This window comes from Ostrea edulis, chromosome 9 (genome assembly GCF_947568905.1).
Source record: "Ostrea edulis chromosome 9, xbOstEdul1.1, whole genome shotgun sequence".
Lineage (NCBI taxonomy): Eukaryota > Metazoa > Mollusca > Bivalvia > Ostreida > Ostreidae > Ostrea > Ostrea edulis.
In genome coordinates, this window is record NC_079172.1 from 4234608 (window position 1) to 4253748 (window position 19141).

General features: G+C 34.9%; 1 protein-coding gene across 1 annotated transcript in view; it reads left to right on the forward strand.

Annotated features, from left to right (window-relative positions):
• LOC125658375 (uncharacterized) overlaps positions 1-19141 on the forward strand; it is a 99180-nt gene that overhangs the window by 11519 nt on the left and 68520 nt on the right. Inside the window, exons 5-18 of the mRNA XM_056148304.1 lie at positions 370-479; positions 626-693; positions 1237-1448; positions 1608-1895; positions 2196-2336; positions 3125-3234; positions 3331-3398; positions 3594-3823; positions 3934-3990; positions 4613-4718; positions 4953-5101; positions 5433-5462; positions 5979-6014; positions 9007-9116. Coding sequence (XP_056004279.1) covers positions 370-479; positions 626-693; positions 1237-1448; positions 1608-1895; positions 2196-2336; positions 3125-3234; positions 3331-3398; positions 3594-3823; positions 3934-3990; positions 4613-4718; positions 4953-5101; positions 5433-5462; positions 5979-6014; positions 9007-9116 — 1715 coding nt within the window. The remainder of the gene's footprint in view (positions 1-369; positions 480-625; positions 694-1236; positions 1449-1607; positions 1896-2195; positions 2337-3124; positions 3235-3330; positions 3399-3593; positions 3824-3933; positions 3991-4612; positions 4719-4952; positions 5102-5432; positions 5463-5978; positions 6015-9006; positions 9117-19141) is intronic.

Genomic DNA, 19141 nt, shown 5'->3' on the forward strand with positions numbered 1-19141 from the left:
TTTTAACATAAGACATATTCCAAGTTCCATGTAAGGTCATGAAATTAATTAAATTTCCCAATTTCTGCACTATTTTAACTAAACTTTAACAAATTTGGAGCCTGTATTCAATGAAATATAGAGAACACACTTACTTACCTATCAAACTTACATATTTTGTAGACGTTTATTAGCTGCAACTTTGGCACAGTGTATAAAAATAGTATATAGGCAAACGTATATTCCAAAGTTTTCCTAACTATACTGTATATGTGATTTAAAATGATATGCCATTTTCTTCGGAAACCTGGAAATTGGTCAGATCTGTCACAATTTAGTGCCTTTATGATCTCATCAATATATCATTACTAAGACATCCCTTTTTTCTAGTTCCAGTAGTGTTTTCTGGTACTTTAAAATTGGCAAAAACCTTTTCACCCGAGCTAGCTGACCCGAATTCCTCAGAATATCAAGCTTTGGCTAGCGCAATAGAACAAGAGGTAATCTCTCTCTCTCTCTCTCTCTCTCTCTCTCTCTCTCTCTCTCTCTCGTTCTCTCTCTCTCTTTGAAAATGTCAAGTGAATCAGACATTGTCATTTATTATAATACGTCTTTTGGAAATGAAATTAATTCGCTTATGTTTTAGCTGGATAGCTCATTTAGAAGCAGTGAATTGGGATCTACCTATAGCAATAGCAGAGTGGCCAAATTTGCGTGAGTCTCCAGTTTGTATTGTGATTAAATTGACTGCACTCCATAATGTCATGTGAAATTATAAATTTAAACATTGGTATAAGCTTTACAAAGTCCCTCATCCACATTAGCAGTTCAACATCAATTGACTTTTCCGTATCTTGTGTTAAGTAGGTTTGATGTAACAGCTGCCACACTATGGAACAGTCTACCGATAGACATCCGTTCGTGTGGCACTGTCAAAAGTTTTAAGACAAATCTCAAAATATATCTTTTTAGGAAATCTTATAACCATATTTTGTAATATATTCTTTTTTAAACTAAAGGCTGGTTTGTCGCATGAACTCGTAATGTTTAAATTGTTTTATTTTATTTGGATGTTATATTTTATGCTCTGATTAATCTTATCATGTTTTACATTGTTAAAGCGCTTAGAGTAATTACAAATTATATAATGCGCTATATAAAATCCACACATCATTATTATTAAGCATAGTGTCACTGCTTACGTAGTCATTGTAGAACTCCTCAATATTCAAACAGAAATTCTGTTAATGATTCCAGGAGCGGTAGTATTGTGGTCCAGTTCCGATCCTACTTCAACCACTCGACTGTCCTTTTGACGGACAGCAATGGAAACAGACAACCCACACAGATCAGTATTGCCATCTTTACTGATGTCATTGTGAATGAGGTCAGAAACAAAAAGACGACAGCTCCTAACAGTAACCTGGCCAAGGTAGAGGAAAACTCTTTGTCGGTTGCAGAAGGCACAGGTAAACAATAATGTGTTACCAATATTTAGGATAATAAAGTTATGGATGACTTTATCCAATCAATGTGTATTTCTGGCATCATTACAATAGAATGTGTCCTCAACTCATCCAGCTGATTTCAGTAAAAAACCTCTGATATGAAACCTCTTTATGATATAGATATGCCCACAACAACAATAGCAGTAACAACAACAACAGTTCCAACAACAACGACAACATCGACAGTGCAAACAACTACAACATTAAAGACGACCGATCAGGAAACAACACAAGTATCAACAACCACTACAGCAGTACAAACAACACAAGCTGATACAACTACAACAGCTCCACAGACATCAACAGCAGCAACAGAGAAAGCCCCAACAACTACTATAGTATCTGAAACAACAGCAACAGAGAAAGCCCCAGCATCAAGTACAACAACACAGAACACTGCAACATCAGGTATTAACATGTACATGTATTTAAAATTGACTTTCAGAGCTGTGGAATAAGATTCAACTTGCTAGTAAAGTTTATACTTCTACAAATGTTCTGCATAGTTGTAGTGGATTGCGAATGAACGTTGATAGAGATTTGTAAGTGATTGACAAATAAATTAAGTAAATCACCATAAAATGCCTGATTGATTTGAGGATGGGAATGTTTAGCTTGCAGTCAATTCTTACATTCATTGATTTGGTCCTTGTAAATATGATTAAGTTCTGATTTTCGTAACTAATACTACTGTGATACCGTTAACAGACTCCACTACCGGGCAGTCAGCAACAGGCACAGAGCCGTCCAAAATAGCCTCCACTCTAATGACAACTATACCGACAACAACAACAACAACGACGGTGTATACAACAACCACACAGCTACAGACAACAACGGAGGCTCCAGGTCTCTCTCTTATACACACTCTACTCGGCTCTATTTCTGTCTCCAGGCCTCTCTTATACACACTCTACTCGGCTCTATTTCTGTCTCCAGGTCTCTCTCTTATACACACTCTACTCGGCTCTATTTCTGTCTCCAGGCCTCTATTATACACACTCTACTCGGCTCTATTTCTGTCTCTAGGCCTCTCTCTTATACACACTCTACTCGGCTTTATTTCTGTCTCCAGGCCTCTCTCTTATACACACTCTACTCGGCTCTATTTCTGTCTCCAGGCCTCTCTCTTATACACACTCTACTCGACCTTATTTCTGTCTCCAGGCCTCTCTCTTATACACACTCTACTCGGCTCTATTTCTGTCTCCAGGTCTCTCTCTTATACACACTCTACTCGGCTTTATTTCTGTCTCCAGGCCTCTCTTATACACACTCTACTCGGCTTTATTTCTGTCTCCAGGCCTCTCTCTTATACACACTCTACTCGGCTCTATTTCTGTCTCCGTTTTCAATGTTTTTCATGCAAGGTGAAAATGGCGAAACTGACATTACAATCATATAACATAATAGTAGCCTTTAGCTGATATGGAATTGAAAAAGTGAAAACAATCCGAAGCATTTAAAGATGTGTATTCAGAAAACTTTTATCAATATTTGGCTTCTAAGGACGTAGATCCTCGTGGCGTCATAAATCATGGCCAAGATACTATACACAATTACACTAAAGGTTTTAAATGAAAGTATAATGAAAATCCGGTATCGCCTATGGATTGATTGACTGTGGTATCTTTTAGCTCCCCCTGTGTTTGTTGGTGAGGTGAAACTAAACCAAACCTGGGACGATAATCTGAATGACACGTCCTCTCCGGAATACCAAAATCTAGCCACCGATATAGAAGCAGAGGTACGGTCACGATGTCCTGTGGTATACATGTCACCAATTATTTCTTAGATTAGTTGATTGTCATCTCTTTCATTGATAAACTTTCTAATTTTGCAGCTTGATGCCACGTTTAAAAACAGCAGTCTGGGAGACAATTATAACTATAGTAAAGTAACTGGGTTTAAGTAAGTTGTGATTTGTACTTATTTTGCATTTCTAAACTCTGCTTGAATTTGCATGCAAAGATAAAGAAAATAGACAGTCATTTTCATGAACAAATTGTCAAGCCTGTGTTGTATGAAAATGATCGCGTCTTCTTTAAACAAGAATTGATGTTCGGATTACATGTATTTGTAAATATTTCTTAATTTGTTTTTTAGGCCAGGAAGCATTGAAGTGGACTATATTTCTTTCTTCATCGAAGCAACTGTCACTATTGCTGACAACAATGGCAACACCACCACCAAGATCTCTATGAATGCGTCCGTGGTGGTACAGGTGTTCAGAGAACAGGTCCAAAAAAGGCAAGAGGAACCTGACGAAGGCGGATCTAAACGCAGTATATTTTCATCAATTATCAAGGAATCTATCAAAGTGATCCAGCTTCCCCGTAAGATTTTGTTTATTTGTTCTATGAATGATGGAGTAAACGGTGCTTGTGTAAAACTTTAGAAATTATGAAATGTAAACCATTAGAATAACCAAACTTTTATTTTGTAGCTCCTACAAGGCCTCCAACAGTAGCACCAACTCGTCCCCTGACAACTGTTCCTCCAGGTTTGTCAGATATTACTAGCGATGTAAGACAATGGAAGCTCTTTTTCTGCATAGTTGACTATGATAAACAAATGCTTGATAATTAACTCATTTATATGTCACAATCTATTGATATACTTTTTTACTTTTTGTTCAACCACAGGTACATCAAATTGAAAACACATCCAAACATACATTTGGATTTTGAAATAATTGTGAACAACATAAGTGTATCACAATAACTCTAATACAATGTTATTTGATTACTTTAAATGAAATGAAACTTTGTCCACTCCGTTGATTGATTGATTGAATATTGTTTAACGTCCCTCTCGAGAATCTTGCACTCATATGGAGACATCACCACTGCCGGCGAAGGGCTGCAAACTTTAGGCCTATGCTCGGCGCTTACCGCCTTTCAGCAGGGAGGGATCTTTATCGTGCTACACCTGCTGTGACACGGGACCTCGGTTTTTCGTCATTTTTTCTCATCCGAAGGGCAGCCCCATTTAGTCGCCTCTTACGACAAGCAAGGGGTACTGACTCTAACCCAGATCCCCACGGGATGTACTCTGTTGACAACTTGTATAATTCACTTCTATGTACATTGTATATCTATTGATTAACTTTTAAAATGTTTTAGTTCATCCTTGTGATAACAACACATATATGGAAACTGTTGGATCAGTATGTGCTATTCCTATGATGAAAAGATTCACTGATGCCAAGGATCTACCAGAATTCTGCCTGTATGTATACGGAGACAATACCCATCGCGGATAAAACCATTTCGCATTAAACCATAGGGGTTAATAAAAATATCAATACATATGCGATACTTGGTATTACGGAAAATGTAAATAGTGGCACCATTCTCATTGCCAGTATTTAAAATCTTGTTACAGAATAGAACTGAACAAATTGCTGCTTAGTTATAGTAAACAATTATGCAGTACTGATACTATAAAAAATTTATGGTTTAGAATTACAACGGAATTGATAGAGTGTGTTAATCAGAAAGTATCCACAGACAAAGGGACCAGGTGCTCTGAGAGTCAGGCGGATGGGGTTATTCGATACTTTGGACCTGGTCTCAAACAAACCCTATCACTGGCCTTTGACCCAACGCAGTGTATGTAATACTTAATTAGGCCTACAGTTTGACAGAGTTAATTTATGGGTTACTCATCATAAAAATAAACCTGAATGAATTCAAATCAGGATTTTTCTGAATTCTTTTAATTTGCAATGATCGTATTCATAGTATTTTGTGAAAGAAAACAGCATTAAAATTTCAGATTTTACTTTTATGTTTTTTCATAATACTAATGAAAAGTTTTATGTACATAGATTTAAAATCTATAACTGCTCATTTGAAGGTATATTCGTTAAGGTTATTGACGTCATGAAAACTTTGTTTTTATATATGCTTGAATATATGATATTTTTTGTTTGTATTTCAGGTTTGGAATTAGGACGGAATGCATCAACCAGTAAGTGGAACGAAAATAACATCTGCATACTTATGCCTTGTATTAACGTTATCAATTTTGAACTTTTTTGACAAAAATTACAATCACTCATTGATATATATATATATATATATATATATATATTTCAGCCGTTTCACCAGCCTTCATCAGTCGTGTTCATTAAAATGCATAGCAACTAACGTTGAACAACGTATTATGACGTCACAATGTACATACATCTGAAAGGCAACGTCATGTATCAAAATTGCGCCAAAAACATCTGAAAAATAGCGAGAGCTACTGTAATAACCGTTTAAATCATACCTGTAAGTGCACTCTAATTGGTGTAATGTAAATTCTTGCATATACATAAACATATATTTTTTTAATTTTTTTTTTAATAGATAGTACACATATACTACACCCAAAAATGTTCATTAAGATAGTTTATAGAAAATTTTGATACATGACGTTGCCTTTCATATATATATATATATATATATATATATATATATATATCGGTTTTGTTGTTTTCAGTTTCACCGTATATGACGACCGTTCCTCCTTCTCCTGGTAAGATAAAAACTTGGATGTAAATCTAGCCATTAGTAACGGTTTATTAATTTTTATCCAGGCAATCAAGTTCTTCTACACCTGTATTTGGTTTATTACGCCATTAGTTTGTTTATAAGATAAGTGGCATATGCTCAAGTATCTTGTGGATTAATTGGTTGATTTGTTCTGAATATTCAATCGCAAAAAAAAAAAATAATAATTAAAATATTTTGGAAATTTTAATTCCAAAATTGATAAATAGATAAATAAAAAGAATATTTTCTCTGAAAATGAAAATATTTTAGATTTTATAAGAAATTGAAATATAAATCTGGCTACTCACGCAGGAGGTAAATTTAGGTTTTAACGATTTGCAAAAATATTCTTTGCATAGATATTTTCATACAAAATACATATGATGTAATGATTCGCGAAATTTCATGGTGTGACCTTCAATTCGACATTTAGATTATATCGACGACGTTTTATCTATTAACAATGATAACTTTCATTCATATGTCGATTTGATATATCCCTGTGAGCTCGAAATAAAGACACCACAGAGTCATCCATTTCACGTATGTATCCAAACACAAAGGAAACATAAAAAAACCCAAAAAATCTTCTTACTTTTACCTTGCGTCAACAGATAGTTAGGTCCACATAATATTTGCACAAACCTTTACCCTATTCCATTGAGAGTTTTGAATACGTTATTTAAAGACGCCAAAACTAGTCCATAATTGGATTTTTCAACAACAGAATATAGTGTGAATTCTATGATTATGGATGATGTCCATCACAGGCTCTCTAAACCCCCGCAGGTGATGAATGGTATTCCTTTTGAATCATGCCGCTAGTTCCTTAAGCTCAAATTTGCTACAAGTAACAAAGGAATATACGCAGTCAACATAAGCAACATTCTATTACAATCTTTGCAGTGCTTAGATATAGACCATCTTATACTTAACCTACCTACGTGTTCTTGTTCTTCATCTTCTTTCAACTATAGTCCAGCTGGGCATGTAAATAATTGGTGATGGTTGTATAGTTGAAAATGAGGACCTGAAATCCCTTAATCTAAAAGGTCCTAATTTTCACACAAACTCGGTCTTTCGTTCAGCGACAGAACTTCATCCCTGTTATGAATAATGAATTCTGTCAAAGATTATGCCAGACGATGGGCTAAATATGAATAGACTTGATACCTTGACTGCATGGATTAAAAGTATAAGAGGACTATTAAAATCCCGTATTGACACATCAAAACAAAAGTATGCACCATATATCCTTCTGTGTTTAGTAAACCAGAAGTGATCAGAGATTTAGATAGGTTAGATGAGGAATTTGTCATGGTTCCAGCTGACAAAGCTTTTAAAATCATTGTCTTCGTATGTAAGGATCATTATTACAATTATATCTTAAAGGACCTTGGCACTAATTTTACATTTGGCAATCGTACTTATACGCCAATTGCCCCTTTCAAAAGAAATCGAAATCATATTTCAGTTTTAGACATATTTTCATACCCAGTAAGTATGATATATGAATGAGTTACCGCACCTAAACTGTATTCCTGAACTTCATAAAAAAAAATTACAAAGAAAGATACATTGCTGGATCGAGTAAATGTTCTACCAAGCCCCTGTCTTTGCTCCTTAAGAAAATATTAACAACCGTGAAGGAGAAACCTCAGACATTCTGTGCCACAACATATGCCCAAAGTGAGGTAAATCAAATGTGGATTCTATAAAATTCTAAAGAACTTTTAGTAAATTTGAAATCGCACAACTTTTTTCAAATCGACATCATCAAAACGTATGACGTTTCAACACTTTACACGACCATTCCTCACGATAAATTAAAGACTAGACTTTTTCACATATACATTTGCTTCTTCAACTAAATTGGAAAAAGGAAATATTAGTATCTAGTGCTCAGTCAGCAGAAAGTATAAAAGTTACTTCCATAACGAATTAACGCATCAAAGTTTGTTTTTTTCAGTCTTTAGTATATGTAAAGCAATGTATCAATTATAATTAAGATAAGTATAGTATCCAATTACAAATTATTACATAACTTGACACACTGTAAGTTGTCACGAAGCAAATGGCAAAAGGAACAATCCAGTTTTTGCCAATTATGTAATGTTGTAGAAAGTTCAAGACATTTACTCTTTGAGTGAAAAAAATGTACAATATATTTGGAATACTGCAGGAAAAATATTTCAATTTCAAGATTACATGGAAATTAATTGTTCTAGGTTTTTATCTACAAGAAAACAATACAACAAAGAGCTACAACAATGTAATATCTTTTATTGCTATGAAAATACAAAAATTTAAAATGAAATGTAGATTTGAAAATTGTGAAGAAAGTATTCACGGTCTCATGGTGTATATTAAGAAACAGTTATTTTATGAATTCTATGCATGTGAAAAAATCAAAGCAAATTATTTCTATAAAATACTAAAGGATATTGCTGAAAAGATATAATGTATAATAAACATATAATTTTTGTCCGTATGCATTGTAATATGTTGATATACTTGAAGAGGAGAGTCCTTCAAGATAAACAGGTCGGGACACAAACTCGGACTCTGAATTATGTGACCCCTGACTACATATATAATATTATATTGTACAATATTATTAGTATCTTTTTTTTCTGAAATTGTATGTATATGAATTATATGAACTAAAAACCTTTCTAATCCAGGGGGCCCTTAGCACCCCAGGTGAGGAATACTTAGGGGATATCTTCGGATATTTTACCCAAAAATAGAATTCTGGACTTACTTAATAAAATCAATGTCAACTGTAAAAAAAGTATGGTATCCAAGATTTTCACATTTGTTTAATAGCCGAACGCTTATGAGTAATTTTACAGCATCAAAAAATTACAATGCAAAGAATGGAGATTTGAAGCAAAATGGAATGAAGATTGTTGAAATATGATTTATTTCTTAGCAACTAAATCATATTTACCGAGATAAATATCTTTTTGTAGTAAAAAGAGTAGCCTTCACAATAAAGACGTCGGGATTCACGTGGGATGATTCGTTACTGAATCCGAAATCAACCTACTTTCAATCTTTGAATATTACGATCGTTAGTAATGTAAGTATCATTGAAACAATCAAACCAACTTTTGTGGGATAAAAATTGTTTTGGAAATATACATTTTTCTTCAATTTTTTATAGTTCACGAAAGCTTTTGGTGACGTTCCAGGATTTTTACATCTGACGGTAACCTCTTTAAGGTGAGAATATGTATGCATCTCCAAAGATGGATCCATGTGTCGCTCTGGTGTATAGGTAACATAGCAATATTATTGGTTTCTTTTACAGGAAAGGAAGCATATATGCTGATATGACATTTACATATGATGGCTCTAAGTTATCTGGAAGTGATGCTATGCATGCGGTTCACATGGCAGTGCAGAACGGGGCAGTACACCTACTTCAAGTTGATAACTACTTTCTGTACAGAGGAGGTATGCATTAAGGTGGCTCAGTACACCTTAAAAGATTTTATCAAATCAACACAAAATGATTTAAATCATGAAAGGTACAATCTTATATAATAAGTACACATGTTCAAAAGGCAAAACATCTGCACTTTCGGAGATCAAGACATCGTTTTCAAAAACCTGTTTCAATAAATATTATCAAAGTACATCGATGGATTTGAGTAACTCGATACCATATCCACTGAGCTACGTAGATATAAAAAGAAATCGATCGATACAAGTATTTTCACAAAAAAATATTTGATTCGCTATCTAGAGACGTATTGTCATAAAACATAAAACGTTTTGATGTAGTGAACAACCTTGTAGCTCGTGCTAAATCCTTATGCTTGTATTGGGTCAACATTTACTAAATCGTTCAAAAGTCATGGATGAGTCAGTCAATTACGTTTTAAATCAATGACAAGACTGACGAAATACAATTACAATTTCCTAGAACCAAAGGATGGTGAATGTCCACTCGTAAGAAATACCACAGCAGGGACCTGTCCCGAGGAATGTCAAATGGACAGTAACTGTACAGGGTCTGCAAAATGCTGCTTTAATGGGTGTGGTCATACCTGCCAACAACCAGGTAAATAACGTCTTGATGATGTCATATGATATCAACATTGTTGCAGTAATGTATATGAGGTATGGGATCAAATTGCCATGACGAGATTCGGACTTACAATGAAAACAACAATGAATCTTCGTTTTGACCCTGCTGACTGTATGTGTTAATTGATCTAACATTGAATCTTCGTTTTGACCCTGCTGACTGTATGTGTTAATTGATCTAACATTGAATCTTCGTTTTGACCCTGCTGACTGTATGTGTTAATTGATCTAACATTGAATCTTCGTTTTGACCCTGCTGACTGTATGTGTTAATTGATCTATGAAAACCTATAACTCGTTGTATTGTTGTAAGCAATGATGAGTTCTTATTTGAATATCATTTTCTTTCAGGCTATAAAGATTTGACCACCAGTAAGTATGCAATTTTATAACTTATGGAAGAGGATTACTTGTTGTTTACACAACAGCTATTAAAACTTTCTTCTTAAGAAAATAGAGCTTTTGAATCAATTTTATTTACTTAATTTAAACATTGTGATTATTGTCACGAGTAGTGATCAATTACGATAATCAATTTTGCAACTCTCTCTCTCTCTCTCTCTCTCTCTCTCTCTCTCTCTCTCACCGCCGCGGTGTCCAAGTGGTTAGAGCGTTCGCCCCGCATGGAGAAAACCAGGGTTCGAATCCCGGCCGTGACAAATCTAAGTCGTTAAAACAGGTAGTGATAGTTCCATCGTCAAACACTCGGCAGTAGGATTGAATGTCACGGGTCCTCGGAGATGACCTTAAAACCGGATAACCCGTGTCACAGTAGGTGTGGCACGCTAAAGAACCTTCACTGCTCAATGGCCGTAAGCACTAAGCATAGGCCTAAATTTGAAGCCCTTCACCGGTCTTGGTGACGTCTCCATATGAGTGAAAAATTCTCGACTGAGACGATAAGCAAGATACAATCTCTCTCTCTCTCTCTCTCTCTCTCTCTCTCTCTCTCTCTCTCTCATACAGTATCAATCATATGCTAATCAGTTTCACGCGCTCAAGATGTAGTGTAATTCTAGACTATTCGTTTATTGTCATGTAAGTTTATCATGGCTCAAGAACTCAAAGATATGATTTGATATTTACATTATTCAAAGGGTTTTAGCTATGCTTATATAGAAATGGTGGGTCGTAAATGACATTTTCTCGTTGCTATCTGCTAAATGCTGGTTGTCAAATGCTGATTTTTGTACTGGCCCAAAATGGTGATTTCGGTAAATGGTAACTGCTATATGGTACATAAGAATTACTAAATAATTATATTAATTGTTTTTACGTAATGAATTAATGTTAATTTATCTAGAGATAGTGGGTAACTAAAAGTCAGAAAATGTATATACAGGGTTTGTTCAACATTATTTCATTTAACAACTACCTGAAGTATATAAGTTCTATGGAAGTATGTGAGGAATTTTGTAAAGCGTTTCAATTCTATATTAATTGTTACTAAAATATATGACAATCAAAATATGAAATATTTCTGTAAGGAAATGGTTAAAAACAACGGAAAATCTTAAGGAACCACAATGTTTAAGGTATTATACGAAGGCCCCGCGAAAATAATTTCTATCTGCTGAGCTTCTATGTCTAACAAGTAGGTCAGTCGCCATCTAGGCACGAGAGGGGTTTGAACCCATGACTTTCCGGTTACAAAGCGCAACACTGAGCCTCTGCAGTCGGTAATATACGCAAATTAACATACCTTCAACTTAAAACGGATGGTTTTAAATTTGTAAATGAACGGTGTTGAAACATTCTTAGTATTGTCAATTATGAACGTCATTTTGAAAGCAATCGCAAATGAACTGTAAGCTTTGAACAATCAGCAATTAACAAGATATATGCATTAGGTAAGAATAACCAAATGGTCTTGAACAAATAGGAAATGCCAATCAGTATATCTAATTTGGCTATTAGTATTGGGTATTTCACAATTAGCATTAGAAATTAGATTTTAGTGCGATTGAAAATTTAGCAATCCGCATGGAGGAACTAGTATGTCGGTTTAGGATTTCTATAATATCAATACTTCTATACAAATTTCTTTTTATGACACAGCTCGCCCATGGGTCACCACTCTTCCTCCAACAGTTGGTAAGTACCTTAAACCAAAGAGTATTAGTATATTTTCTGGGTTTACTGCATGGCTCCTATATAGATGATAGTATAGGCAAATTACAATGAATATCACCACGCAAAACCTTATCTACAGTTCAGTTATTGGTTAATTACATGGGGAAATAATAATGTACATTAAAATACTGAGATGCCTTTTACATCAGCAGATGATCAATTTGAATTTGGATGTTATTCATTTTTTCACATCATCATATGTCCTACATTTTCCAGCCCTTCACCGGCAATGGTGACATCTCTAGATGAGTGAAAAAGCACTAGCGGGAGATTAAACAATATACAATCAATGAATCAATTATTACATATCATATTATCCTGATAGTTTATATACAGCAGACCTCTCATGATATTATCTGAAAAATAGTCAATATTTTCATGACGGTAGTAAGACCGTTAATCTGTTAATCCCATTTGATATTCTGTAGTTTAATATTTCGTAAGCTCCATTGATGATAGACAGTTAACAATTAAATATTTTTGTACCTCATGTTTAGATGGTGTTGTGACCTTCAGTTTGAAGTTTCTCAACATGGATTGGAGAATGGAGCTGTTGAATGATACTTCGGATTATTTTACGATGATGGAAAGATCGATAATGGGCAACGTAGGAAGTTTTACATTACAGATCTTCATATCAAAATATTCTCTTCGTTTTAATATTGTACAAAGCTGTTATAAACAATATTGTTCGAAGCTGATATAAATACAGCTGTAATATGTGTACAGCAATACTAGCAATTGAATAAAATGTTGACATTATATAGCCTAGTTATAATCAAATATTGTAGGTGACAGCGCACTTTGGAAACGTTAGCGGTGTTAGTCAAATGAAGATACTCGGATTCAGGTATGTACAATAAATCAAACTTGATTATCAAGAACTTATAATGCTATACAGTACACCATCAGTATATGTTTATGCCCACCTAGAGATAAAATGTAAAATCATGAATCCTGTTTTTAATGATTTATTTTCCTTCAGAAATGGCAGCATCATCGTAGATTTTTGGATCAGAGTTACTTGGCCTCTCACTTCTGGCGGTTTGATAGAGAAGATCAAAGAAATGCTTGGCCAAGGTGGTCGGATACACCAGATGCAGGTGGATCCAGGATACTTTCCACATGATACTGGTAAGGGTATATACAGGCAAGCGCATATCATATTTCTTTACAATATTTACACATGTATCAGAAAAAGAAACGAAAGAGAGGGTATTCAATGCTGACCCAGCGGTGGAATAAGAATGAGGAGTAAATAATTTGATTTTGCTGAGGGTCTATTCAGTGAAGCTCGACGTTGGTATTGTTTTTAATCTGTAGCGTTTGGTGCCTACAGTTTGTTGGTTTTACTATGTTAACAATATCCATTGCCATCAGTAGGGATAAGATTTTCACCATCTCATAAACATGCATAAGAAACTATCCTCATGATGTGTTGAATATTTTACAGTGGTAAAGGATGGATTTTGTCCTCGTGTTTATTCTGTTGCTGCTGGAAGCTGCAATGTTGAAGAATGCATTGGTGATAGTCATTGTAAGGACCACCACAAGTGCTGCTCGAATGGCTGTGTGAGGACTTGTGTGGACTGGAGTAAGTGTATTGTGCTTTGTAGAAGTGAATATTCATTGCAAGAATCTAACATCAGAGATCGTAGTTTGTTGGTCTGTCTCTATCTCAGTGTGTATCCCTTGGTGTCCTTCCAACTTTAATCTTTGTCAGAACTTTCAGTACTTGTTAGATATCTCATATAAGGAGAACTTAAATGTCAAGACCAATCAAATATATGTAACTGCTAATGGATAAAATCACTCCTCATTGTGAAAATTAAATGAGGCACAATTGAACGTGGTCACGATAGAAGAATGTGTTTGGGAAAATGGTGTACATTGAAAAGTAACAAACTGCAAATGGTTATTTTCAATTATTCATTTCGTATATACAGCCAGCAATCGGGATCCAATCCCATGTACAGGCGTGAAAATATCGGTTTATTATCTATTTTAGGAGAGTACAGCACTTGCAAGAATGTGACTTTCGTCAAAGAAACAATTACTAGGGATTGTGTAGGTGCATTCAATGCTTTCATGAATGGACTCTATGAGGATGATTGCAGGTAAATTTGAGTCTCTCCGTTCAGTGCATATCATTCATGAATTATCATCATTGAAAAATGTCTTTGAACATTTGTATTTACGTACCTCAAACTTCTTTCATCTAAGTGATATTCGTATTCTTATTTGTAACACTAAAAAATAAATTATTCACCGAATAGAACAGCAAACGCTAAAATTTATATCCATATATGTTATACACTGCTCTATATATAAGCAATACAATATGTATGATCATTGATTTCTTATCTTTGAAAATGTCTCTACAAAAGAAAGTATTCATGCATCGATATTTTGGAAACCACATTTTACAATGAAAATATGGATGGTTGGGGATAAGTCACCCGATTAGGTGATGCATGTACATGTAAATAATAAAGCAAACTAGCCAACGGATGAAGTTATTGATAATTACGTCCATGTGTTATAGTAAAATTGTACATTATTTGTCTTTGTACCTCTAGCATGTACCGGGACGTAATCTTGTGTACGACAGCAAACCTGCAAGTGAAACAATTTTCCTGCACCATGGAAGGCATTGCCAATCTGGTCGGGAGGAACATACGCGCTATCTTTGGTGATTCGAAGAACCACTTTGATGGTTTAAGCTGCTTTGGTAAGTAAATAAAGTAAATGTTTCAAGCAGTCAAACATGGATTTCGAAAGAGTGAATATTGTATGATTATTCAAAAACAAATTTCAGATGGAGTAACGAATGTGCCAAAATATGATGTTAGGAACTTTTGCCGTGAAGTAGAATTATATAAGTACCATGCTAAGTACAGTTGTGCAGTGAATTTGACAGAGCACCGAAACTCCAGTAAGGAATTATGCAGGTAGGGACATTTCAACAGCCACAACAAAACAGAGAATGCTGCCAATCAATAGACATGTAGTGAATTTCTCGACTTACCTTTCCTTGGTTATTGTTATGGCTGGTATCATTTTAACTTGTATGAACTGAAAGCTGAAGTGAGCTTTTCTGGTCACTTTTGTTAAGCTTCCTTCTCTCTGTCTGTCCCTCCGTAAGCTTTTAACATTTTTAACTTGTTCTCAAGATCCACAGAGCTATCTTAAGTCAAACTTTCTATAAAGCTTGCTTGGGTAGAGGGTTCAAGTTGTTCAAATGAGGCACCACACCCTTTTTGAAGTGGATATAATTAAGAATTAGTAAAAAAGTTATGACATTGTTTCAAAATCTACGCCTCAAGAACCACTGGGCCAATTTCAAAGAAACTTGGCACACACCATCCTTGGGTGAAGGGGACTCAAGTTTGTTCAAATGAATGGCCATGTTTTCTCCAAATGGGAGATACTCAAGGACATGCAAAAATAGGATTGCGTCATATAAAGTGCAGTTCATAATCTCTATGTTCCTGTTCATGCTTTCTCCTCCATATCATGCAGTACATTAAAAGGGGCATAGACACGATTTGAGCTGAAAATTTTCGAATTCTATTTTCCCATTTTTAATGTTTAGAATGCTTAAGTAAAGTATTGGTCAGTAAAAATTTAAATGTCAGTTGCCGAGGTATATGGGAGATACAGAACTCACAATTAATTGTTATGTAAAGAAGGCTCGTGCCGTATTTTTGTTTATATAGGCTGAATATACTAATAAAAGTTCGTTTAAAACAGATTTTGCAATTTACAAATTAATTCTGAATACATTTAGATAGTTTATAGTGTTTAGCATATAATATTTTGTTTTAAACATGCTATTTTCTATCAAGCAATCAATATGTAAACAAAAAAATGGCACGATCTTTGTTTACATAACAACAAATTGTTAGTGCTTTACCTCATTAATAACTCAAAACTTTTGTTTTCAAATTTTGTTTAACCATCAGAACTACTTTCGTTAAGCATTGTAAACAAAGAAAATGAAATAAAATTTTCATCTCAATAGTGTCTATGCCCCTTAAAAGGGGATATCATTTTGAGCACTTTCAATTTGGGGAGATAGGGAGACATTTCTTTTTTCTTTTTTTTTTACAAAAACAAATCATTTAAACTTTATTCTACTCTGCAGTTTGTATCACTATAAAGTGATTTGTGCTGACGCAAATAATAAAGACTTGAAGATGTTCGGGAATTGTAATTTCGGGGATACAAAGGCCATAATCGGAAGTAACCGGAGCGTCATATTACCTGAACTGGACTCCTTGATAAACGATACAGCATGTGCAGGTGAGACTGTGTGGTTTAGTTGGTAAATTATTCTATGTTCATCAATCACACTCATGAAACAGAGATTTGACAGGATTTCTGAAATTCACTGATATTTTGTGAATTTCGCATTTATAATGATGATCCAAGGTCCCTAAGTATGGACGAAAACTATTAAGAAGTGCCAATCAACCATAGTAGTTAGGATAAGTTTGCTAATTCTTGCGCATTCGATTGTTTGTAGTTTAGATTATGGACAATGAGGATATTTTGAAAAAGCTGAAAATGTTTAGATTGAAAATATTTTGGGTTTAGAAAGTAAATTGCAATTATATTTCCGTTAAGTACGGGCACACATTTGGGTATTTTGCATTTACCATAAGTATCTGAACTCATAAATACTGTCTGACGTGTTTCATACCGATTGTTAGGCCGTTCTTGGCACACTCATTTTGACTATGGATAACTCCGTTTACCTGATCTGGATATAGGGCTCCCGTTGGGTGTGACCGGTCGATAGAGGATGCTTACTCCTCCTAGGCACTTGATCCCACCTCTTGTGTGTCCAGTGGTCCGTGTTTGCCCAACTATCTATTTTGTATTGCTTATATGAGTCATGAGATTGATCACTGTTCGTTCGCTTCACCTCTCATTGGTACCGTATAAGTTTTACATCACAATAGCCCTATTGGTTAGTTCTCTTAGCTTGCAACAGGAGTACCCGCGTTCGATCCTCAATCTACGTTGAAACATAGACATTTAATATAGACAGTGACTGTAGCCAATCGCACAGTATTATCAGTGAGATTAAATTTTATGAAATGATTCATTTAAGATACTCAATAGGTACAAAATGTTCACGACGAGATTGATACTGATTGATTACGGGTACTCTCTGATAAAGAAGATCGTTAAAGGGATGGGTTCCATGTTGCTATAGTTTCTAAAATGTCTAGTAGGAATAATAGATTTAGTAATCATTTTATTCTGCTTGCACGATGACTATACCTGATTTCCCGCACTAACTTTTTGAGTATATTGATTTAAAATAATTGTTAATATATTTTCTTATTTAACAGCCCAATCGCCGTGCCAGACCTACCTATACAGTGACCCATCTATCGCATCTCGATGCCTCGTGTCCTATTTAGGTTATGCAATGCAAAACCCACAGTCACGGTGTCTGTAAGTGTTCAAATATCTCGTGTATCCTCTGAAACCATATCAACATCTTTAAACTTTCAACAACTAATGATTTTATATAGGTTGTTTTAAATGTAGGTACATGTATGTAATAATATGCGGTTTATACGACATTTTATTTACACAGTGCGTTGGAAGCTGTCCATGACTGTCTTGTTTCTGAATCTCTGCGGAAGAATATAATTTGTTCAGCTGATGACGTCAGTGATTCTTCCCGCTTATATTTGAGTTTCTGGAGTCAGTCATATGCCAATACAATGAATACCACAAAATTGCGAAAAGACGAACTTGCCACGTGTACTAGTGAGTTTTTGTACTAACAGTATCACCATAGTGTAGTCTGGAAATTCTTAACAATTTCTATGGCGAGATATTTGAAATTTCTCTTGGTGTGATATAACAATATTTCTCTCAGTATTTGATATTTATATGTTGATAATGTTATATAAATAGCAACAAAACAACTTACGGATCCTGATTTAGTCAACACCACCTGTCAAAAACCAAATATGCTTGTGTTATTGGCAACTCCATGTTTGGAGTACCTGAAGAGAACTTCCAACCTCTGCACGTAAGTAGATACAAGTAAATCATAATTACAAGGACTAAATAATGTTTAGTTCTAAATATCAAGATCATTTCTTAATACAATTTACGAATATATATTGCAACATTGTGATTTTAGTTTAGAGAATATGACATCTTGCTATAAGTCTAATGGTCCACAACATTAACCTAAGCCACATGTGACTAACAGAACTATAGCTAAGATAGAGACCTGGTTTAGATGTAGTGAAGGTAAAGGTCAAGGCCAAAACGTAGTTTCTCGCCTACAAATGCAATGAAAACATACCACAGATGGTTTTGGTTCCGCGGTTAGAAACATTCCGTTTTACAAATGCGTCCTTGTGGTAACGATAATTTTTATTTCATAGTTAATTATATACGACAGGGAATACTTACTCCTCCTAGGCACCTGATCCCACCTCTGGTGTGTCCAGGGGTCCGTGTTTATCTGATCCCACCTCTGGTGTGTCCAGGGGTCCGTGTTTGCCCAATCATCTATTTTGTATTGCTTGTAGGAGTTACGAGATTGATCACTGTTCGTTATCTTCACCTTTCATATCCATGTATAAAGTTCTATGGAAGAACTAATCTGATCGTCAACTGTGGAGTCTACATATCACATATCTTCCTGACAATATAATTCATTTATTTCACCATTACTTATTGAACGCAGTAAGTTATGTGGGGTCACAATTGAATGTCAGGACACTCGATCCAGGACCAAACTCTCTATAGATTTGATATGATAAACAATGTTCTTTTTTATTGTGTGGGACGCATACAGCTTTATTCGCCCGCAGCTATTACCATGCTGCTGTGTTGATA